Below are 22,589 nucleotides of genomic sequence, written 5' to 3'. Positions count from 1 at the left end.
AGGTGCTACCAGCGTCCCTTCTGATTAATCTCGCTTTCCCTACGAAGCGTGTCCGCTAGGTAATCTGTCCATTATTTTCCGACTTCGAAGGCGAAAGGAAGAGCAACAGGACACAGACTCCGCTTCGCTAGATCACTCACTTGACTTCATTTGCTGATCGGCAAAGCCTTTATCTGGTGTATTAGTATCAGTTGGCTGAGATGGTTGGGTATACTTTCAGTTTCCGTGGGACATCCCTGGTTTCTCCCACTGGCGTGCTAGCAAGATATCGTGTGAACAAGTCAAAGAAAGCTGTTTCATTGTTGGCGAGTTCGAACAGGTTGCTTTTTCTGAAACAATGTTCTGGCCGTCATGATCAGCCTGAATTATTCTGCCATTCATGTTCATGAAAGAAAAGAGCATGACCTGTCCCAAGCATAAGAATGGCATAAATCATAGGAAAGCAGTAGCACATACTGGAATAATGGAATGCTTCCTGAAAGTTTGATGTTCCATGTGGTTCCTCATCATAGCAAGAATGGCCAGTACTTCGCGAAGCAGATAGCTGTCATCTCCGTCGTGAGAATCATGAAATGCAGAAATTTTCCCTCAGGGTCTGACCTCATGGAACCCCTAGGCGCCCAGTGTGGCTTCCGATGATAATACTCACTCGACATTGTATCTGAGAAGCGGCGGTCAATCGTTCATCCTGTAAACCCACTTGAGTCAGAGGCCTTGTCAGTATGTCTTTGTTTGTCACTCTTATGCAGATGGAGATTTACTCTCTTATGATCCATGGGCCTTTAATTGCAAGATTGTTCCCTTAGCCAGTTTCACTGATAGGGAAGACTTCCCTTCTCAACTCGCTGAATTCGTAAGGAACGTAAATCAAACCACAGCATCATTATGTTCCCTCCCTCTTGACATCCTGTTAAAAGTCACCCAAGCAGGATTCATGGAATTCTGTTTGTCGTCATCTAGAATTTGATACTCCGCCAAAGCTTCCTTGGATAGAGCTATGAAGAAGTTTGTCCCTCCTGGCTCGTTGTTTTCTGCTATCAACGCGCGTAAGAACAGAACCAGTATCTGCAATGTCGTTGGCGCCAATTAATGATGTTTCCATGGCTTGAATCTCATCGTATACTGCATCAATGCTCCCTAGCGCGTCCACACATCAAGAGTCATTATGCATCTTGTGCTACTTTATTAACTATCACTGAAGCTTTCAAGATCTTGACTCCAAAGTATCTCATCCTGGCCATCCTGATCATCATCCTTCCAGCCTTCCTTCCAAAAATGTTCCAAAGACGACAAGATTGAGACATGTTGTATAATTGGGGCTAGCTCTGGGAACTGTAGAATGGCCCGCAGTAAGCGCGGAATGCATGCTCGGGGGACAATATCCCACTGCCAGGAGATAGTGCTATAAATCGAAGGCCGAATAGATGCATAGAGATCCCGAGATATAGAAAGCACAGTCACGATGTCATCTGATTCCAGATAATCAAAAACTCCCATCCAGCAATCCCTGCGCATCTGCTTGCACAGACTGCATATGGACGTGTTTGGCCGGCTAAGATTAACTCACTCTGGCTGCTTTGTATGCATAATTGCTTTCGCTGTTGGTCTAGTAATTTGCAATCGAGATAGTATTGTCTATCTCACCCAGTTCATTTTATCCCGCCCAGTATGTGTATGTTTTTGTAATCCATGGCCAATGGTGCTCATTAAGTAAGGGGGGGCAGTAGGTGGTGCTTCAACAAGGCGTTTCTCTCTGCGGGCGAAGCTAAATCAAGACAAACAATCCAAATATATCCACGTGCACTATGCATAAAACAACATCACCAAAAACCCCACTTGATTCTCGTCCTAACAAAATCCCTCGTCCTCACCCTCAACTCAAACATCGCATCAATCTCCCCCACACTCCGTCCCTTCATCTCCGGAACCCCAAACCACGTCCCGACAACAGCAAGCACACAAAAACCCGCATACACGAATCCTGTCATCGCGCGCAAATCTCCAGAATCCGGATTGTAGATGTACGGCAGTATCAGGTTGAAGATGATGTTGGCAAGGTTGTGGAAGAGGATGCCCAGGCCTTGGGTTTTGGCGCGGAGGCGTAGGGAGGATGTCTCGCCGGCTATGGCGTAGGAGGCGGGCCAGGCGCCTAGGCTGCAGATTATTATTATCATCATTAGGGTTACGGCGGTATACCTGGATTCGTTAGCATCGGAATGGGTGAATAGAGTGGTGTGGGGGGCGCACCAGATGGTGACGACGCTGTTCCAACAACCAGCGATACCCATACTCAGCCATAAGACAGTCGTAACACCCAGCGATGATAGCGTCAACGGCCTCCTCCCAATTCGACTGGTAATCCAAACCCCAATTCCATTCGAAAGTAAACCCAGCCCAATCCCCAATATCAAAAACACAAGACTATACTGATCCGACATCCCCACAACCTGCAAATAGTAACTCGCATTCGACAACAACGGCAATCCAAAAAGCACCGGAATCACCATCGAAAACACCACAATCAACGTCCGCCTCACATTCGCTCCCCGGAAACAATCCCGGTACGTGACTTCCTGCGCCCACTCCCTATCCAACCCAACCGACTGCTGCAACTGCTCAACCACATCATCCACGTCTATCTTAGAAATGTGTAACCGTCTCTCCGAGCGCAACGCCGCAGCACTCCTATCCCTGCGCACAAGATACGCCGGCGACTCAGGAACAAGCAACGCCATAGCAAACGGCACCGCAGAAAACGGCCACTGCGACGCCAACGACACAAGATACGAATTACTCGACGTATCTCGACTAGACACATAAATCGCAATCGCACCTACCAGCTGCCCCAGCTGCGTGAACGTGGGGAAAAGCGCCATGGTCGGCCCACGCAGACTCGTCGGCACGGTCTCCGAGATATATGTCTGCGTGACCGCGGTCACAACACCGATTGCGAAACCCTGCACGATCTTTCCGAACAAGAACACCCCGCGCCGCGTGTTGATGTCCACGGGGACATTCGAGATGTACAGGATCGCGATCGCTGCCGCCGATATCGCACTGCCCCATGCTAGTGGCCAGCGGCGGCCAGAGCGGTCTTGCCATGGTCCTGCAGCTGCTGCACCGATGATCGATCCTATGAAACCCAGCGCACTCCATAGTGACATCCATACTGATGGGATGATGTGGCGGTCTTCGAAGGGCTCGCCGAAGTCCTGCTGGAAGCGCGGGATGGCGGTTACGGTGCCGACGATGACGGTGTCATAGCCAGATAGTAGAAATGATGAACTAAGGCCGATGCAGTAAAAGATGATTTTTGGGTAGAGCGAGATTGAGTCGCGGAGGGTTTCTTCGGCGATGTTTGGTTCGATTTCACTGGATTCGATGCGACTCCGTTTTTTGTCTTTCGGGGGTGATGGCTCCATTGTGGTGACGGAAAATGTGAATTATGAGAATCCAAGTAAAATCTGAAGAGGAGACAAGAGATTATATGAAGATTGCAGATCTGCGGGGAAAAACTGCTAAGAAGTGTGGTTGCTGTCATGCGATGATTTGCCGAATATCAACCACGCCGGATACAGCGTCCGTCTGTCGGTGTCAGATGTCAGGCAGGACAATTCAGTGACGATTGCATGAATATCAATTACTGCAGAACTACAAAACACTATGCATGCGCCCAACCCCACGGCTTCAACACATGCATCTCATTTATCAAGCAGAATTCTCCCGGCTCAAGACTCTCCCCGTACCCATCGCTCTCTTCCCACCTGCGGACCCGACTACGCACTCTCCACTCCTTAAACGCATCGGTAGTCATCCACCGTAGCACCCGATTCGCCCACAGCCCCTTGAAGATCTGCCACGGCGAGAGCCACTTAGTGACAGGGTGCACGGCATCATAAGCGGAGCCGTGGTAGCCCACACGAACCCGTGGATTGAGAAAGGTCTCGCGGTGCAGCGCCAGGGGATTGTCGGCGTGGATAAGACAGCATTCGGAGCCTTCGAGATGCGATTGGGCCAGGGAATCGGAGATCCCCCGGAAGCGGAGGTGCTCATAAAAGGGAAGGGCTGGCATGGCCACTAATCGTCCGTTAATTCTCCGCCGAGAAAAGCGTGCAAAAAAAAAAGAAAAAGAAAAAGTGTGGAAAAGCATACCCATTCCATTCCAGCAACTGGAGACCGGTACCGGAGCGAGGACCTTCATTGCTCGCCGGGACGTTGAGGATCGGAAATACGGCCAAGAATGCGTGACATGGCCGTTGCCGTGCGAGTCACGAAGAGCAAAGGTGTCGTAATATGACGGCGGGTTTGAGAAATCCAACGAACAGGCCGCTGCATAGTCGCCTCCATTGGTGTCGAGTAATTCCAGCACATCCCCGGGCTGACATTAACATCCTTAGCCCGGTTCGTTCGCTGGCAATAACAAGCGAAAGAGAACTTACTGTGAATACGACATCATTCAAGAACAGAACCGAGTCGAATACCACCCCAACCCGAGCTAACTCCTCCAATGGCTGCAGACTCTGGTTCCGCAAACGGGCAAGATACGGAATCCGTCGCAACTCCCTTTCTCCCTCGTCAGTATCAATCCAACCCTCGCCCTTTTCCGCATCCGGCGCCTGGATGTCATCCTCATGCGTCACATCCGACAACACGACCTTCCTTGGGACGTCCAGATCCTCAAGATCTGCATCCAATTCCCTGATCGCACCCTTGGTATTATCATAACTCCCACTCTCGTAGATACTCAGAAACACCCGGTCGGGGCCTAACGCCCTCACCAAGTCCAGAACCGCATTATTCCAGTGACTGCGCAAAACCTCCTCGTCGTTCCAGTGGATGCTGGCGATGAATATACGTGCCGAGGAGGCCATAGTATGGTCTTGGTATTCGGCGGCGCGGTCGATCCGGGCGAAATGGTTGGACAGGGAATATGTTTCAATCGCGCTCCATACGAGGAAGACAGAGATCAGCGCGTGGAGAAGGCGTGGCAGCCGGAATCGTCGAGTTCTCCGGGGCCGGGGTTTGTATAGGGTGTCGGCAATCATTTCTGGGCATTATGGATGTTAACAATACTGTTGGCAATGAGGTCGTTGCATCGCGTAGTTTGCTCTGGAGAATAGACCTCCTTGACTGGATGCGGCATAGCATGGCTGGTATGTAAAAGGGGGTCTCATTCCCCTTTAATGGTCCACATTTCCAAGTAGGGAAATGAGTAAAGCTGCATAGCCAGCAGAATGCACTAGGATTCAATTGCAAGTCTACGAGAATACTGAATCTCAAGATTGGAGATCAGATGGGCGGACATGGTAGAACGCGCGTGGTCACATAGCACAACACCCACAATACCACTTTCAGACAAACCATTCCAACGGTCACGCCGTTAAATCAACCCCTGAAAAGCATACACTGTAGAAACAATCTGTATAGCTTCATCCCTACCAAATCCGGTAAATCCGACACGCGGCCTATACCTACCAATCTCTCAAGTTAACCGGCACATTGTGGGGAGCCCTTCCACAAAAAAGATCGCCAATAACAAAAGCGAAAACAATTCATCACGCCGTTGGTTGCGATACACGACCATGGTTCTTGCCTTTGATCGTCTTCCGAGGCTATCCCGGCTTCGTGGCGGAATCCACATCGGAAACGCGACCTCACCTCAAAATACCCATACGCCAACATAGGATCAAGACATTGAAATGGCGGCGAATACATTACAATGCGATATCTGTCTCGCACAATTTAGTCGCCCGGATCATCTCCGGCGACATTCCGCGTCACGTATGGACTGCACCTCACACTATGAACTCGTCAGGTTAACACCACGCAGATGGAGACCAGAGACCGTATGAATGCGATGCTTGTAAACGCTCATTCAAAAGGAGGTGTGTACTGCCGACTCGTCATCGACGAAGGCAGATGGCTAACATTGCCATAGCGACGCACTCAAACGACACGAAAGAACTTGCAAAGCACTCTTCACCAGCCCCGACGACACCACCGAGGATGATAATAGACCATGGAAACGAATATGCCATGCTATTGAGCCAAATTCAGATCATTACCCTCATGGCTGGTCTCCGGACATAGGCGGATTGATCAACCAACCTATCCAAACACCAGAAAATGAATTTCTTTTGAACATGTCGCCCGAGCTAGATTTCACCGCACTAGACTGGTTATATCCGCCATCCCTTGAACCAGATATCACTCTCGCGGAACGATTGGAGTATCTCGCCTATTTCACCTCGGCACGAGGCATGGCGACGTTTCTTGATCGGGAGACACTGCGACGGAAACAAGATATGATTTCTGAATACTACAACACAATAGCGAGCACTATCAACGAGGAAGAATACGATGATAACCTTCTCCCCAAATCTACCGAGATCATCAGCTGCCTAAAATCTACCGTCACTACCGACATATCCACAATCGTTACAGCATCCATTCCATCCTGGACGCCGGAAACAAACCACGCAGCTGTAGAATTCTTCTCTGCGCCTAGCATCCGCCGTTTCCTAACATTTTTCTGGGCTCTTTGGTATCCAAACTGTCCTATTGTACATCGTCCGTTCTTCAACCCCGCCAATTCCTCACCAGCACTACTAGCCGTCATGGTTATTATTGGGGCGTGCATGTCGCCAAACGAAGAGGACGGAAAACGAGCAAGAAAATGGATTGATCCGGTTGAGGTCCTCACGTTTCGGCAGGAGTGGTTTACTTATGCAGAACATTCACCTGAACCTGGGGACGGGAAATGGAAGAAGAGGTTGCAGTGCATTCAAACGGCATACTTAGTCTGCTCGTTACAGAAGCGCGAAGGCTCGATTGAGGCGCAGGGGAGGGTGCGACGGTATCGACACGCGATGATGGTTTCTGTATGCCAACGCCACCTACATTATAGCACAGTATACCTTGCTAATCATGTAGCTCGCGAGAGAAATCGGACTGTCAACAGGGACTCACCCACGAAGCCCTCCAACGCAAGCATCCGACGGATGGTGGAGACGGTTTGCTGCTGAAGAGGAAATGGTCAGAACCCTGACATACGTTTTTCTCTTCGACGCCGCCCTCACAATCTTTCACAATTCTCCTCCGCGCATGGTCGTCTCCGAACTACAAATGGATATGGCTTGTCCGGAAGCCTGTTTCCAGGCTGAATCTGCTGAGGAGTGCTTATTTGAGCTGAAGAAATGGTCGAATAGCGTGTTCTGGCGCGAGAGGTCATCAGTGGCTTCTGTGGTTCGGAGGATGTGTCAACCTCAACCCCAAGTTCAAGCATCGGAAGAACAAGAACCAGTTCTGGGATTCTCACAGATGGGAACGTTGAACCTCTTTACTACAGTCCAATGTACTTTCCTCCCCCTCTCCCTCCCCCATCTCAAACACCCATCACTAACAATACCAGGCCTCCACTCCCTAATTTTCCACCTCAAAAACTCCCTCATAACTCTTCCCTCCCCATACACCCCGCTCCAAACCGGCCTCGAAAACTGGCGCCTCACATGGAACAAGCGAGTACCAGAAGATTCGCATATCCCGCATCGTCCAGACACGTTGTGGAAACAGATTGGTTTTGCGCGATATGCGCCGGAGTTTTGGCAGTTGGCGCGGATTTTGGTTATGAGGTTGGCTTGTTCTTCTGAGTCTTTGGATGGAGGAGAGGGGGAGGAGAATGGGTTAGAGTTGGGGATATATGGGAACGGCGACAGGGAGAGAAGGGCAGGGGAGAGGTATGATCATACGGATATGGAGGATGTTAATGGGTTGATTGAGGAGTATAGGAGGATGAGTTTGGGGACTTGTATGTGATTGTTCGCCCATTCGAGGACAATTTACAATGATATCAAAGACAAATCGGCGGAGAGCCTGGTTTATATATCTACATATCCTACCCACTCCCGACCAATATATGCAACAAAGAAACGCATCTATTGTCAGAAACATACAAACAAATAAAACCAAACATAAAGTAAAGTCGCTCTTGAATCACCACTACACATCTAACATTCTTACAACTTCGACTTCTCCTTCGACCCCTTCACATTCGGGACCGCATCCCCCGACAACAGGAAATCGGGGTACTCGAGCTTTCCAAACGAGCCACCGCCAGCAGACATACGCCAGGCTGCGCCATCAACTAAAGCAAAACAATTAGTATATCAATTTCGATCTTGGCTCGTAAAATGGATGGATTGATGCATACCAACTAATACCTGTCCACTAACATAGCTTCCAGTATCCGCGAAGAGATAGACCGTTGCATCTGCAATATCCCTAACGGAGCCGATCCGGCCCAATGGCTGGGACTTGATGTACGCTTGCTTGGCGTCTGAGGGAAGGAGACGATCCATGCCCTCAGTCGCCGCAATAGGTCCCGGAGCAATGATATTCGAAGTAACACCCAATGGACCAAACTCAATAGCAACGCTGTGCGACAAAGCATCAATGCCTGCTTTGGCGACGGAGACGTGCGTCTGGAAGGGCATTGTTCTGTAGTGGATCGTCGCGCTGACGAAGATGATTCGGCCGCCTGTGCCGGCGGGAGAAGGTTTGACTGTTGCTTTGTCAGTACGGATGCGTATTGACTGGGGGTTGGTGACGTACGAGTGTTCGGGTCAATCCTGTGCTTCTTGGCTGACTCCACCAGATACGGCAGGGTTGCTTTGAGGGTGTTGTAGGATCCCAGGACGTCAATGTCAATCACCGATTTGAAAGCATTGGCAGAGAGCTGGTTGATAGAAGCAAGGAAATTGCCTGCGGCACCGGCACTGACACATGTCAGTATCAAAAAAACCCTCCCAATTCTAATCCAAGGGACGCACGCACATCACAAAATCAATCCCCCCAAACTCCTCCACACACCGCGCAACCGCGTCATGCAAGCTCTCAAGCTTGCGCACATCCACAGCCCCAACGCCAATGACCTTCGCACCCGGCCGAACAGTGGCAATGTCCTTAGCAACACGCTCTGTCTTCTCCACGTTCCGTCCGACGATGCATGCGTTTGCACCTAGGTGGACGAGAGCGCGAACTTGGGCACTGCAGATTGTTCCTGCGCCGCCGGTGCAGAAGACGACCTTGTTGGCTGGGACCGGTTAGTTTAGTGATGCATAACAGGTAGCTGGGGGTGGGATGGTGTACCAAATATGCCGTCTTTCCAGGTATCGCTGATGTAGTCTAGTTTGGAGGACATTTTGTGGTATGAGTGGAGGATTTTACTATAGAAAATAGATAGAGGTAGGGAGCATGAAGTTATCAGTCTGGAGTCCCCTGATATGACGGCTCCACTGCCCAAAGGGGGAAAAGCCGCGGTTGTCGGTACGCCGTTGTACATGCATCCGCAGTCAATAATGCAAGGATCAGTAATCACATTATGAACGCGCATAAGCCCAAGTATGACTCAGGCATCAACATCCCAACCATAGTTACCCAACCCATCTTAAAATTGAGCTTGACTGGTGTCTATTGTAGATCTAGAACAATCATATTTGCTACCCAATATATCCCGGAACCCAATTGTTTGCTTGGAATCGGACGTCTGCCATTGGCCGGATAATCAGCTAATTCCGACGTCACTTCCGGCTGTCCCTCATTTTTTCTTCCTCCAGTTGACGTTCTACTCCGGAGTACATTATTGTCCATCAACCTCCCATATCTGTACTCAAAGAGCTTCGGCGTGGCACAGCCAGTCCACCATCATGCCGTGCCCCATCACCGTCTCCAAGTTCGTGGGAACGGTCTCCCTGGGCCTATTGACCGTAAGCTATCATCCGATCCAATCCCAATCCACAAACTTCCCTATCATGCCATATTAATACTAAAAACAGGGCCTCTCCTACGCAACCACAACCGTGACAATCCCGTCCCTAAAACTCCTACCCACATCCACCTCCGCCGCACGCTCGCTCGCCGAAGCCAAACGCCTCTCCCGCAGCCACTCTTTCCGCCTCACCAACATCGCCAACACCACCCTGCTTCTCGCCTATCTCGTCTCCCCGCGCCACCGCAAACATCCCTACCTCGTGTGGATGTGCCTGACTTCTGCTCTGGGCTCGTATGGCGTCGACTACTGGTTCAACAGACAGGCCGGGATTAAGAACTGGGTAGCCGGCATTTGGCAGGAGAGTTGCTGTGCGCGTCTGTTCGGAAAGGGTGCGCAGGGGAAGAAGGAAGAGGATATTGTTGTTGTAGAGGCGGAGGAGGGGGGTGTGAATGGGGAGAGAGTGCAGGAGGAGATGGAGGAGGAAAGGGTTGCGCATTTGGTGAGGGGGATTGTTTCGGGGGTGGCGCTTGCGATGGGGATTGTTGGGCTTTGGGGGGACAGGAAGTGATGTCTTGTTGTGATGTGAGGGCTGTTGTGGTTATAATTTATGTTGTGTTGCTGGGCTCTTCACTCGATGTATTAGTGTTATTCTCAGCTCTATGTCAGTAATGAGTTATGTATCTAAATTCGGTGTCTGCTTTCTTATGAATTCTATCGTAATTTCTCTTCAGCATGACTGTCTTGGATTGTTACTGTAAGAACATGGCTCTTGTATAACAGCGGCAAAGAAAGTGTGGAGGTGGAGGAGGTGGAGGCGGAGATCTATATCTCCACACTGTCATGGGCATAGCATCGAGCCAGCGAGCGCAACAGGTATATAAACCCATCTCTTGTCAATTGCCTACACCGTCCAACAAATAACCACATCTTCCACAGTCCACCGCAATGCACATTCTTTTCCTCCTCCTGCCACCTTTGCTCTATCTCCTCCTTCATCTCTACAAATCCCTAACCTCCCCCCTCCTAACTCTCCCCGGCCCATTCTGGACTCGCCTCACAAAACTATGGTACTTCAACCGCGTGCGCTCCGCGCACTTCGAAACCGATAACATCAACCTACACCAGAAATACGGCCCCATCGTGCGCATTTCACCAAATCATTACAGCATCGCCGATCCCGCCGCCGTGAAGACCATCTACGGAACGGGAACCAAGTTCACCAAATCAGCCTGGTACGAGGGGTGGAAGCATCCGAGTCCGGAGAGGTGGACTTTGTTTCCGGATCGGGATGTAAGACGGCATGGTAAGCCTTGCTTTTCACTGGATATGGGATGGGTTAAATTTATGGTTGTGGTTTAACAATGGCAGCTGAAACGAGGAAGCGGTTTTCGGGGTTATACTCGATGAGCTCGTTGGTGCACTATGAGGCGTTTGTGGATGACTGCGCAGATATATTCTCGCGGCGACTTGAGGAACACGCGGACAAGAGGCAGGGGTTGGATATGGGGCATTGGTTCCAGTGTTATGCGTTTGATGTTATTTCGAGCATTACATTTGGTGGGAGATTCGGTATACCCCACCCCTCCTCTATTTCTTCTAGTTCAAGTAGCTAACAGCACAGGCTTCCTAAACGAAGGCAAAGACATCGAAGGCGCCATGGCTGCTCTCCAGAAACTAATGATGTACAGCACTCTCGTCGGTATATACCCGCAATGGCATCCACGACTCTTCGGACCACTAAGCCGGTTCAGTTGGTCTGGGGCCGGTGGACGGGCGTACATCATGCAATACGTACAGGGGAAAATCGCACGGCATAGCGAGGTGAAATCAGACCCCGAAGCTGGCCCCGGAATACAAACGCAGGATTTCCTGGAGAAAATGGTTCTGGCGAGGGATAAGGACCCCGAGAAAGTTACTGATTACCATCTGTTCATGATGGGCCAGTCGAATGTGATCGCGGGGTCTGATACGACTGCGATCAGTCTGTCTGCGATATTGTACCATTGTCTTCGGAGTGCGGATGTCTTGCGTAAATTGCGGAAGGAAATCGACTCGTTTACCGAGCAGGGGCGGTGCAGTGAGAAAGTTACGTTTAAGGAAAGCCAGGAGATGCCGTATTTCCAAGCCGTCATCAAAGAAGCACTTCGAATGCACAGTGCAACTGGGCTGCCGTTGTGGAGGGAAGTTCCTGCTGGTGGAGCGAAGATTAGTGGACGGTTTTTTCCCGCCGGGACGGTCGTTGGGATTAATACTTGGGTTGCGCATTATAATGAGAATATCTTTCCTGATGCGAAGGCGTTCCGGCCGGAGAGGTGGATTGAGGCAGAAAACTGTCCGGAGAGATTGAAGGTTATGAACGATATGTATATGCCGGTGAGTCTATTTAATAATACCAGTGGGATAGGCAGTGGATGCTAACGAATCAGTTCGGCCTCGGATCTCGAACGTGTCTGGGGAAACATATTTCCATTCTCGAGATGTCCAAGTTGATTCCTCGGTTGGTGCGGGACTTTGATTTCGAACTCGTCAATACAGAGCGAGATTGGGAGACGGAGAACTTCTGGTTTGTAAAACCGGTGGATTTCAATGTTAGCGTGAAGCGCCGGCAAAGCATCAAGAAATAAAGGGCATATGTCATTCAGTAAAACAATGAACAATGAATCATGACTACTTGTCTGCGACACAAACAATGCATTGTATTGTCATTAAATAAAAGCCTGCCTACCGGCTATTCCCAAAGAAACCTCACACTTCCATAGGCTATCCAAGACAACCACAAAGCATTATTCCCGAGCCCCTAGGGCACATCTATTAAAATGCAGGATGCATTATATACAACCATTGTCCGCCTGTCCAAAGAAATATATGGATATTCCCCTAACACCCAAGACAACAACGAGACGAATGTCTCGTTGTCCACTATACAATATATAAAAGGATGCTGTTCTTAACCATCTTGGTTAACATTACAAGCTTCTTACGAGTTCACATACTTACACATCTATTTACTAGACCCAAACACAAATACATTCCACAATATCCATGTCCGACTCTGACGACATCTCGCGCCACAACGTCCCCGGCTTTATGGAAGACGACACGCATATCGTCGACGCAGACCATGACTCCGTGCACGGCGACGACGCAGAGGTCGTAGACATGGAAGACGTGCCGGACACTGACAACCACGGCGACGAGGATTACGCCGTGTCTGACGACGAGTCTGAACCTGAAGATTTGGCGGGGATGCACGATAACAGCAACAGAAAACTGCAGAGTGAAGTGCAGCGCCTCCAGGAAGAGCTTGCGAAGGCCAATGAAGAGAACGAGAAGAAGGATGGGAAGTTGGTAAAGCTTGAATGGAGCAAGGGTGAATTAGCGAGAGATACTGAGCAGTTGAATGAGCAGGTTAAAGCGTTGAAACGGGAGCTGGCGACTAAAGAATTTGACTTTTTGAGCGCCAAGGACAGTGACAATCCTCTTCAGGATAGGGTGCATCATCTCAGCCAGGAACTAAGCGAAGAAAGAGAGGGGAATGAAGAGAAAGCTGGGAGAATCGCGAAGCTCGAATCTGATCTCGAATTGGCCGAGGCAACCTTTGCGAAAGACACCGACCGGATGGCCAAGGCGATCGAGGATTTGGAGAAGGCACTAGCGGAGGAGCAACATAACGTCAAGAACTGCAGAGCCGAAATCAAGGATATTCAGCGCCAAAAGTCAGACCTGGAGAAAGACCTCAAAGAGGCAGAGGAGCAGCGCGCGAGCGACGCGGCAGAGAACCAGCTTTTGCGCGCGCAGCTCAAGTCCTGCAATGAGAAATCGAAAGATATGCGGCAGCATAAAGGAGAGATGGACAAGGCAATGAATGCAACAGTCGATGATTTTGAGAAGCGCTTGGCGAGGGCTAACAGTGACAAAGATGAGTACAAGAGAAAATACGAGTCGGCTCAGGATGAATTGAAGGAAATAGCTAACGCGTTGAATGATTGCGAGAACGCATACCGTCAGAAAGAGAAACAGCTTTCCAGGTCGAACCATTTGCTTCAGCAGGTCCGACACGAGGCCATGGATACGCAAACCGACTCTGACTTTGATGGTGATGATAGCAGGGCTCCCAGCAGAAATGATGACCTGCCGCAGTCTACGCGGCTGGATGCGGAACTCGAGAATGTATTGGAGAGCGAAACAGAAGGTTTTTATTTCATCCAAGACCAGAGTTCTGATCATAAGACTGACGCTTCCCAAGGCGACAATGCTGATTCTTCGTTGAACCCGAACAAGTCCCGTTTTCCCGGTCATGGACGAAACATGATCCATGATGGAAGCATGTCCGACTCGGAGGATGAGTGGATGGGCGCTTCAGACAATGAAGATGACGGTTTTGTTGAACTAAGCCCCGGCGTGGGCATAGACTTGAATGGTGAGTCCGCTATCCAAGAACTGGTAGACGATGAAGCACCAGTTTCCGACAGAAACAAGTTAGAGAGTGACGCTGACTATGAGGAAGACGCAAAGAGCATCTATGAGAGCGCACTACTCGTAAACAGCACGAGCGAGCACGAGAAAACTCCGGTCGATCATCCGAGACAGCCCTCCGGGATCCCGTCGAATTCGAGACACCTTTGGACAGACAAATATGTCCCGACGCACACAGCCTCGTATGCAATGACACAATTTGACCATAGCGCATATCAGAAGCGAGAAACGTTTGAGCAAGGAACTCAGACGGAGGATATGCCCCGAAACCTCGAGCCGGGTTCCAGTGAAGAAAACCACAAGCGGCTGATCAGCACACTGCACCCTCTGCTTTACCTACTTTACATGCTAATAATACTATTGGGCAGTATGATAAACAGACTAATAAGCCTCGAGGTGACCCTCAGAAAGCAATTTGATCTCCCGACCGACGTTGAATACGTCAAGGCAAGACCTCGGGGTCAGATCCACGGGGCCATGGCCACATCCCCGAGCCAGCAGGATGATACGGCGCAGCACCGGCCGGAGGAGCCCATGACGACGTCCGTCCAGAAGGCCGAGGGACATCTCAGGCGCTTAGTGCAATATATACTCCTGTGTAGCTGCGTTCTCGGAGTATTGATGGTAAGGCTGGTGTACGTGTGGTGGAGCGATGACCAGTGGCAGTGGACGACAGCCAACAGGACCCCACGGTGTATCCCTATCGAAATGCTGAGAGGCCACGGCAATGAGCATGACTGGGTACAGGTATGGAACTTTCAAGTGGTGAAAATTTTGAATGACCGCGTGGCCCATGGAGGCTAGCGCTAGCCTTGGGTGTAGTGTTTGTGATGCATTTTTAGAACAAGCCACTGAGGATATATTGGTGTTAGAATAGATTGCATTTTGATTTTTCTCTCTGCTTCTCTTCCATATTGTCTCCGTAGTAATAGTGGTAATGAGAGAGGTATCATCCTCTAGCTGTTGTTGTTAACAAAACACTGGCGGAACAAGTTTCAGCCAGGTCACCTGACAATTATGCCTGAGGTGTCATACTATCCCCAAACGGACTAGCGCCACGCAGGCCGTTGCGTCACCCACTCCGCCGCCGAGCAGCACAACCAATTAACGACTAGTGGCATTCGTCAACCACTCCTCTTCCCTCTTCTATCTTCGGAACGGCGTCCATCCCAACCATCTCGTCTCCTCTTCTGCCACTCTTTTTTCTTATCTCACCCTATGTCCATCTTTTAAACCCCTTACTCTTCTATTTTTCTTCATCTTCTCTTTTCCTCCTTTAATTCATCTGCACTATCGACCATGTTCCTTCGTTCTTTCTTATTAGGGGCTACCGCCCTAGCTTTGCCGTCTAGCGCTGTGCTTGTCCTCCCGGAGACTCAGGGAATCGCTCCTGAGGATGGCATTTCCGCGCTGAGCCCTCTGGAGGCGCAATCTACACAGCAGCAACTGATTCAACTCTCTTGTACTGAATGTCCGTTCCGCGAAGTCGACGGAGACGGCCAAGTCAGCTGGTCTGACGGTTTCAAGACCTCTCTCGTGCGTTGCACTGACCACTAGAAATTATGCAGAATTCATGCTGACATGCAGATCGACAGTCCTTGAATTTCTCGGTCGATGATGGATTGCTCCTGGCCAACGGCCACCAGGTTTTCCCGCCACCACCACCTACCACTATCAACGCCGTTCAGCGTCGCGAATCCGATGGCGAAGAATCCGACCCGATTCCTCTGGGCTACGCCCTTGAAATCATGCCTTTGCCTACCCCTCCTGAAGAGGAGGTTGAATTGTTAGAGATCCGTTTCACGATTCTCGACCTCGACAGCCATCCCGTTCCGCTTGATACCGTTGCGATTTCCCTGATTCACGACCGTGATGGCAGCATCTACATGGCCAAGACCGACGTGGAAGAGACCGCTCCCAACCGCGTGTCCTGGAAGCAGTGCCGCGGAAAGCCCAGCTGCTTGAGAAAGCTTCTGTTCGACCGTATGCGCGACTTGTTTGCTGCCGCCAAGACCCGCATGCTGGGAATGAAGTCTAGACTCGCTGGACCCAAGGGCTGCCACGGTCGTCCTCCGTTCCCTCGTCCTATGCACCACGGTCCTCACCACCACCACGGCGACGGTGCCTGGGCTGAAGGTGGTCCTTTGCACGCCGGTAACCATCTCCGTCCGTCGCCCCCGCCGCACATGCACCACTTCCACCACGGTGGCCTGAACCGCACCATTTCTCGTATCTTCCGTTTCATTGTTGTTCCTGCTGTTCTCGGTGTTCTGGCAGGTCTTCTCGCAAGTGCCCTTGGTATGCTGTTCGGCCAGGTCGTCATCTTTTTCTGGCTGCGTTACCGCCGCTCGGGCAACAAGCAAGCAACTGCCAACTTGGAGCAGGGAACCGCGTCTGAAAAGCAGGGCTTGATGGAGGAGTCTGATGATATCCCTCCTGCTTACGTTGACGAGGGCGTCCACGTTTCGGACGAGAAGCAATGAATAATAATCGCCAAGGCGGATTCAAATTATGTTTTTATGTACAAACCCGGGCTGTGCTGTGCGATAGTCCTTGAACATCTCTTTCATGACCTTCTATTTTCTCTCTCGGTGCTTTTGGTATTGGATTATGGGTTCTGCTGGGTGTTTTGTATTTTCTTAGATTCTCTTACTTTCAACCCACTTTGATTAACCTATTAGGTCAAATAGACACAGTAAATCAATATTTTTATTCTCCTTATAACTATGAGCCTTAATAGACGCGATATGCTCCCTGGATACTTTAAAGTCGTGTCATATAAAGTGGACAGATCACGTGCAGTCAGGAACGTGGACTCCACGCATTCCCCTCCATCGCCGTCTACGTCGACATCAGCCCCAAGGCGCATCGCAGCCCCCAGTTTGCTTGTCAGGTTGCTGCGCATGCTTCTACGATGACTGCCTTTTGTTTCTTCTTTCACATATGGGCATTCCTGCTTACGGGTTCGAGTGCCGTCTAAGCTTCTAGTTCGAGACACCTCCGCCGAACCTCATTCCTCTCCCTCTATTCCTCCGACCACCAGACTAACACCAGAGGCTGGCGACAGCCTCCCATTCCCTGCCTGTCTTTTTCTCCCTATAGTATCTTTTCCTTTGTCCAGCCAGCGCCATGATGCAGTGGTCGTCAATCGTTTCAAAGGCCCAATCCCTGATTGATCCGGCCAACTTCAGCCTTCCCGCTCTCACCTCGACGGATCGCAATCCATCCAAGTCCTCTCTTTTCCGCCAGCAATTCCGTCTCCCAGACTCTCAAAATCCATTGCAGGAAATCACCGCAGAACTAATCCTTCCAATCCCCCACGGCTCCGCAAACCGAGACCGCTCGCGCGACTTCGACCGGGCCGGAAACCGCTACGTCGGCCGACTCCATATCAGCGAGCGATTCCTCTGCTTTTCCACCCAACCCACGAGCTTTGTGCCTTCTGCTGCCCCCAGTGCTTCGACTAATTGGGCCGGACAAACGCATGGAACGGGGCCGTTTGGGAATGGTTTCACACTGCCGCTATGCTGCATTCGTCGGGTCGAGCGACTGAACAGTCTCAGCCACGTCTTCTCCCTTGCCTTGACCACGTGGAACGGTGCACTGGGCAAGACGCAGGAACCGAACTTTGTTCCACAGCGATTCACCATCGAGCTGGTAGGAAGCAGGCAGGCCTGTGAACGATTCTGTGATGGTCTGAAAAAGGGGCTGCGGGAGTGCATGAAGGATATTGAGAGCTTGCGCATGGTAGTCAACGATTGCTACTCGGAATACTTGCTTTCTGGCGCCAAGTCCAAGACGCAGGATGAAAGTAACCCTGCTGAAGTGCGTCAGCCGCCTGATGCTGGACTGGGCATGATCTTCCGCTATCCCGGTGATGCTCGCAAGCTCCGGGACCGAAGTAAGATGAGGCTGTGGGGTGAATACTTCAGAGGTACGGTTTCCCCCATTATGTTTGATAGTGTGTTCTAAGGTGTTGTGCTCTAGAAAACGGTCGGAATGTGACTCTTGTTCGACAGCCAACCTTCCATAAGTTGATCAGAGTTGGCCTTCCCAATCGGTTGCGAGGAGAGATCTGGGAGTTGACCTCCGGTTCTGTCTATCTTCGGATGAGGTCACCAAAATTATACCAGGAGACTCTTGCGAAGTTTTCGGGTCAAGAGTCACTGGCCATCGATGAGATCGAGAAGGATTTGAATCGAAGTTTACCCGAGTACCCTGGCTTCCAGAGTGAGGAGGGTATTGGGCGCCTCCGGAGAGTCCTTACGGCCTACAGTTGGACCAATGCGGAGATTGGGTACTGCCAGGCGATGAATATCGTCGTCGCAGCCCTATTAATGTGAGTCTACTTGGCAGTTGTTGATTGAACTCTGGCTGATTTGTGAAGTTACATGTCCGAAGCGCAAGCCTTTTTCCTCCTATCTGTCCTTTGCGATCGCCTAGTACCGGGCTACTACTCCACAACTATGTACGGCACGCTGCTTGACCAGAAGGTATTTGAGTCCCTGGTTGAGAAGACAATGCCGATACTCTGGGACCACCTTGGGAAGTCGGATGTCCAGCTCTCTGTCGTGTCCTTGCCTTGGTTCCTTTCCCTCTACATCAACTCTATGCCTCTCGTCTTTGCTTTCCGTGTTTTGGATGTGTTCTTCCTCGAGGGTCCTAAAGTGCTATTCCAGATCGGATTGGCCATCCTTCGGATCAATGGTGAAGAACTTCTGGACGTCCAGGATGATGGTTCCTTCATCTCAGTCCTGAAGTCTTACTTCTCCCGTCTGGACGAGTCAGCCCACCCACGATCTGAGAACCCCAAGCTCAGAGCTATCACTCGTTTCCAGGAGTTGATGGTGGTTGCATTCAAGGAGTTCTCTGGCATCACACACAGTACAGTCACGGAGCTACGTGAGAAGCACAAGAACGCTGTTCTCGAAAACATCGAAAGCTTTGCCAAGCGTACTTCTATCCGAAACCTCGGCCCAGAGAGCAAGCGCCTCAGCATGGATGATCTGGGAGTTATCTACGATCGTTTCTACGAGGTTCTCTACGACCGTCAGCAAAAAAAAAGAGTCATTGACGAAGAGAAGAAACGCCAGGAAAAGAAGAAGATCGAGCGGACTTCGGTTCTTGGACCTCCTGTCGACAGAGAGGTTGGACGGGTTGGCCTTGGCCCCAGTCCAACGCATATGGACTATGCCGCCTTCCAAGACTTCCTTGCCGCCACATGCAGATGGGCAGTTTCTGACTCTTCCGGACCATCCAGGAAGGGGTCAACGGCTGAGCCGAACTACATGGGCTTTAGGGGCTTCAACAGATCGTCGTCCTCTCTGAACAAACCTGATCCAGCAGACCATGAGTTCATGCAGCGTCTGTACCGCAAATGGGCAACTGACCCATCGGAAGGCTTGAGTTTGCAGAACGTGGTCAATGGACTGGCTCGCCTGAAGGGTCCTCGTGATATCATGAACAACATCAATTACTTCTTCAACCTCTACGACGACACTGGAAATGGTACCGTTGATCGGGAGGGTATCCTTAGAATTTCGGAGACCTTGCTTTTCCTCTCACGGAGAGGCTTTGAAGGCACGGTTGCCCCTAGTCAGCCTCTGGAAGAACTAAATGGAGGTCATGACGCGGAGCAAATCGATAATGATAAGCTGTCTACCGAGGAGCGGTTCTTGGGCAGCGTCAGCTCTTTCATTCGTCGTTGCTTCGAATATGCCGACCCTAGTCATCCTGAGAACGTAAAGGCGACTGCTGAGAGGGCAGACGAAGCAGCCGATAAGCTGGGCTCATTCAGCATTGGTGAAGACGAAGAAGATCTAATCGACGTTGGCGGAAATCCCAACCGCGACTCAGCAACAGACACCCCAGAGCCCGAAAAAGACGACCAAGAAGCCCGCAACCGCGCCGCCTCAGAATCTGCAAACCTCGCACTCGACCCCAACAACCCCCTCCACATCACCCTGCCCACATTCCGCATGGTCATCCTCGCCGACGAACTTCTCGAGCAATTCTTCGACTCCTTCTTCCCCACCTCCTTCCACCTCTTCGACCACCCCTCGCACCCCGCCTCCATCGCCTCCTCCTCCCTCTCCTCAAACCTAACCACCTTCTCCAACCTCAACATCCCCAAGCCCCAATTCTCCGCCTCCTCCAGCGTCTCCGTCGCCGGCGCCTCAGGCGGCATCGTCCCACCAGGCAAAGGCCTACGCGGTGTCCTGGACAACATCGTCTCCGACGGCATCCGGATGGCCGCAGAAGTCAAGAAACGCATGGACGAAGCACAACGCGATCTCGAGCGCAGCGCCGTACACCGCGAAGACGAGGACGACGAGGAAGACGAGGAAGATGAGCACCATCACCTGCGCGGCAGCGAAACTACTCCCTCGCCTGCTATCGTCGGCGGGATTTCTAGCTGGGGCGCTGGGGCGTACGGCGCGGATCCAGAACGACGGAGTGTGCGCGAGGCAGATCGGGATTTGTTGGAGGGGGCGGAGGTTGTTAGTGTGCGGGGAAAGGACGAAGCGAGTTTGTTGGATAGTGATGATAAGCAGGAGGAGCAGGGGGCGAAGGCGGAGAAGACGGAGAGTCATGCACAAGGTAGTAATGGTGGAAGTCCAAAGGGCAGTGAGTCGCCTTCTGCTGAACATGGGACTGTTGTTAGTAAGGTTGTTGAGTTTGAGTCGTGATTCTCCTTGCCTTTCTTGCAGATCTCCGTCTTTCCTTTCTTTCATCCTCTCCCCCTCCCAAACTCACAATCTTACCCTCCCTTTTCTTTTGGATTCTCTTTTCTTTCAAGTGTTGTTATGTTAATACTGGTGCCATCGTTGAATTTGTCGCTGTTGGTTTATCTAGCCTCTCTGTCGTTTAGATTATTTTCTTTTCCTATTTCTTCCTGTTTCTTAACTGCGTTGTACTCTGGTCGGAACAGAATTTACATGTATTATCTTTCCCGAGGATCTTTTAGTCCCTGGTGTTGGCCAGTGGTAGTTCCCTTGATTACTAGCTCGAGTTTCGGTGGTATACCATAGCGCAGCGACATGGTTGTCCAGGGTTTTGGAGGTAACATCGTTTTTCACTTGGTATCTGGTGGCATTGTATATCCTATGCCTCATGTATGTATCTTGGGACTCGAGTCCCAAGATCAAGTGGTATATGGGTATTAAGGAGTGCTGAAAGGTCGCCAAAAGAAAGCTCGGTAATCAATAGGGGCTACAGTGTATCAGACTACCGAAGTGGGCGTTCACTTCGTATTGAAATGGGAAGTTAGGAGGGGAGTATTATAGCTAAGTAGATGTTGATATTTCATGCCAAACATCATTCGAACGCTTCATGCTGTCCATTGCATCAAGTCGCCATGTCTCACTGGTATTCTCAGGCTTGAGAAGCCACACGCGTACTCGACATGCAAGACCTTCCGTCTGCATCGGATCAACAACCGCCCGTAGTTCTCGCTGAATGCCTGGGTTCAACCCTGAATAAAGAAGCGGGATAGTCGACGACTTCCAGACATCCAGACCCCTTTTCCTGCTTTGCAATGCAGTCATGAGGAGGAAGATCATGGTCAAGATTGCTAACACGACAGGAAGTGTTATCCACGCCCAGCGGACGTGGAGCTGGGTCTGCACGGTCCAAGATGTCCCACGCGCAGGTTCGAGAGGTGAGTAGTTCCATTCTATTCCGGAACTTCCAATCGCTGATTCCTGGAATTTGCTTGTTTCGCTTCGCACATGTTTTGTGATCCCTGCCGCAATCTTGCTGAAGGAATCAGGAATGGAGGCATTTAACAGAACTTGGACGAACTCGGTTTCTTTTGATTTTTCCAACATGCTTGTGCCACGCGGACTACACCAAACTGGAGGGGTATTGTTGAACTGAAGTTTATCAACAAGCCATTGGGTGAGAGGCTTGGAGGCGTCATCCTCGACAGTGAAGATGGATGCTGATGAGTTTCCCTTGGCTGGTAGGAGTAGGTCAAGGTGCCCTAGATAGTACCGAGCCCCTGCATCATGGTAGGTATCCAGCAGGGTCTCTTTCACTTTGTTGTCTTTCACGCTGGTGGAATATGTGTTGATGCACCAGTACAATGAGCAATGATTGGCAGTCGCACTGGACGAGGGTGCTTCCTGAGAAATACTAATAATTGAACGATTCAGAAGGACACTTTCACCATAGTTCTTAATACCAGGGCGAGGTTTCGTTCCCGTACCAGTCGAAACCAAGCTTGAGGATGTGATGGTCCTATTCAGGTGCACGCCATTGGGCAGGAAGAAGCTGGCAATCGATGATGAATCACACGATCGCTTTTCTTCCCTCATAGACAGCAGATGCGAAACATCTATGC

General features: G+C 50.7%; 11 protein-coding genes across 11 annotated transcripts; 7 read left to right on the top strand and 4 right to left on the bottom strand.

The window, feature by feature from the left end:
* Positions 1–1,820: 1,820 nt before the first annotated feature.
* On the bottom strand, positions 1,821–3,422 carry ACHE_21292S (uncharacterized protein; the record flags this gene model as incomplete). Its single annotated transcript, XM_043275359.1, has 2 exons — positions 1,821–2,196; positions 2,248–3,422. 2 exons carry the CDS (start codon positions 3,420–3,422, stop codon positions 1,821–1,823), a joined length of 1,551 nt encoding a protein of 516 aa, XP_043134356.1.
* A 239-nt stretch (positions 3,423–3,661) lies between these two features.
* ACHE_21291S (glycosyltransferase family 69 protein) lies at positions 3,662–4,871 on the bottom strand (the record flags this gene model as incomplete). The annotated part of the gene is made up of 3 exons (XM_043275358.1): positions 3,662–4,077; positions 4,153–4,378; positions 4,440–4,871. 3 exons carry the CDS (start codon positions 4,869–4,871, stop codon positions 3,662–3,664), a joined length of 1,074 nt encoding a protein of 357 aa, XP_043134355.1.
* A 1,272-nt stretch (positions 4,872–6,143) lies between these two features.
* On the top strand, positions 6,144–7,815 carry ACHE_21290A (transcription factor domain-containing protein; the record flags this gene model as incomplete). The annotated part of the gene is made up of 3 exons (XM_043275357.1): positions 6,144–6,881; positions 6,934–7,354; positions 7,412–7,815. The coding sequence occupies 3 exons, from the start codon at positions 6,144–6,146 to the stop codon at positions 7,813–7,815; spliced, it is 1,563 nt and encodes a 520-aa protein (XP_043134354.1).
* A 200-nt stretch (positions 7,816–8,015) lies between these two features.
* ACHE_21289S (SDR family oxidoreductase) lies at positions 8,016–9,199 on the bottom strand (the record flags this gene model as incomplete). The annotated part of the gene is made up of 5 exons (XM_043275356.1): positions 8,016–8,143; positions 8,210–8,560; positions 8,611–8,774; positions 8,833–9,091; positions 9,148–9,199. 5 exons carry the CDS (start codon positions 9,197–9,199, stop codon positions 8,016–8,018), a joined length of 954 nt encoding a protein of 317 aa, XP_043134353.1.
* Positions 9,200–9,704: 505 nt separating this feature from the next.
* Positions 9,705–10,337, top strand: ACHE_21288A (uncharacterized protein; the record flags this gene model as incomplete). Its single annotated transcript, XM_043275354.1, has 2 exons — positions 9,705–9,764; positions 9,834–10,337. 2 exons carry the CDS (start codon positions 9,705–9,707, stop codon positions 10,335–10,337), a joined length of 564 nt encoding a protein of 187 aa, XP_043134352.1.
* A 377-nt stretch (positions 10,338–10,714) lies between these two features.
* On the top strand, positions 10,715–11,128 carry ACHE_21287A (uncharacterized protein; the record flags this gene model as incomplete). Its single annotated transcript, XM_043275353.1, has 1 exon — positions 10,715–11,128. One exon carries the CDS (start codon positions 10,715–10,717, stop codon positions 11,126–11,128), a length of 414 nt encoding a protein of 137 aa, XP_043134351.1.
* A 2-nt stretch (positions 11,129–11,130) lies between these two features.
* ACHE_21286A (cytochrome P450) lies at positions 11,131–12,393 on the top strand (the record flags this gene model as incomplete). Its single annotated transcript, XM_043275352.1, has 3 exons — positions 11,131–11,338; positions 11,391–12,142; positions 12,196–12,393. The coding sequence occupies 3 exons, from the start codon at positions 11,131–11,133 to the stop codon at positions 12,391–12,393; spliced, it is 1,158 nt and encodes a 385-aa protein (XP_043134350.1).
* A 418-nt stretch (positions 12,394–12,811) lies between these two features.
* On the top strand, positions 12,812–15,049 carry ACHE_21285A (uncharacterized protein; the record flags this gene model as incomplete). Its single annotated transcript, XM_043275351.1, has 1 exon — positions 12,812–15,049. One exon carries the CDS (start codon positions 12,812–12,814, stop codon positions 15,047–15,049), a length of 2,238 nt encoding a protein of 745 aa, XP_043134349.1.
* A 495-nt stretch (positions 15,050–15,544) lies between these two features.
* ACHE_21284A (uncharacterized protein) lies at positions 15,545–16,728 on the top strand (the record flags this gene model as incomplete). The annotated part of the gene is made up of 2 exons (XM_043275350.1): positions 15,545–15,781; positions 15,841–16,728. The coding sequence occupies 2 exons, from the start codon at positions 15,545–15,547 to the stop codon at positions 16,726–16,728; spliced, it is 1,125 nt and encodes a 374-aa protein (XP_043134348.1).
* A 646-nt stretch (positions 16,729–17,374) lies between these two features.
* Positions 17,375–20,934, top strand: ACHE_21283A (uncharacterized protein; the record flags this gene model as incomplete). Its single annotated transcript, XM_043275349.1, has 3 exons — positions 17,375–18,179; positions 18,233–18,584; positions 18,633–20,934. The coding sequence occupies 3 exons, from the start codon at positions 17,375–17,377 to the stop codon at positions 20,932–20,934; spliced, it is 3,459 nt and encodes a 1,152-aa protein (XP_043134347.1).
* A 597-nt stretch (positions 20,935–21,531) lies between these two features.
* ACHE_21282S (uncharacterized protein) lies at positions 21,532–22,563 on the bottom strand (the record flags this gene model as incomplete). Its single annotated transcript, XM_043275348.1, has 1 exon — positions 21,532–22,563. The coding sequence occupies one exon, from the start codon at positions 22,561–22,563 to the stop codon at positions 21,532–21,534; it is 1,032 nt and encodes a 343-aa protein (XP_043134346.1).
* Positions 22,564–22,589: the final 26 nt, after the last annotated feature.

Source organism: Aspergillus chevalieri, chromosome 2 (genome assembly GCF_016861735.1).
Source record: "Aspergillus chevalieri M1 DNA, chromosome 2, nearly complete sequence".
NCBI lineage: Eukaryota > Fungi > Ascomycota > Eurotiomycetes > Eurotiales > Aspergillaceae > Aspergillus > Aspergillus chevalieri.
Note: the sequence above shows the minus strand (reverse complement) of the source record. Positions and strands in the feature narration are given on the sequence as shown.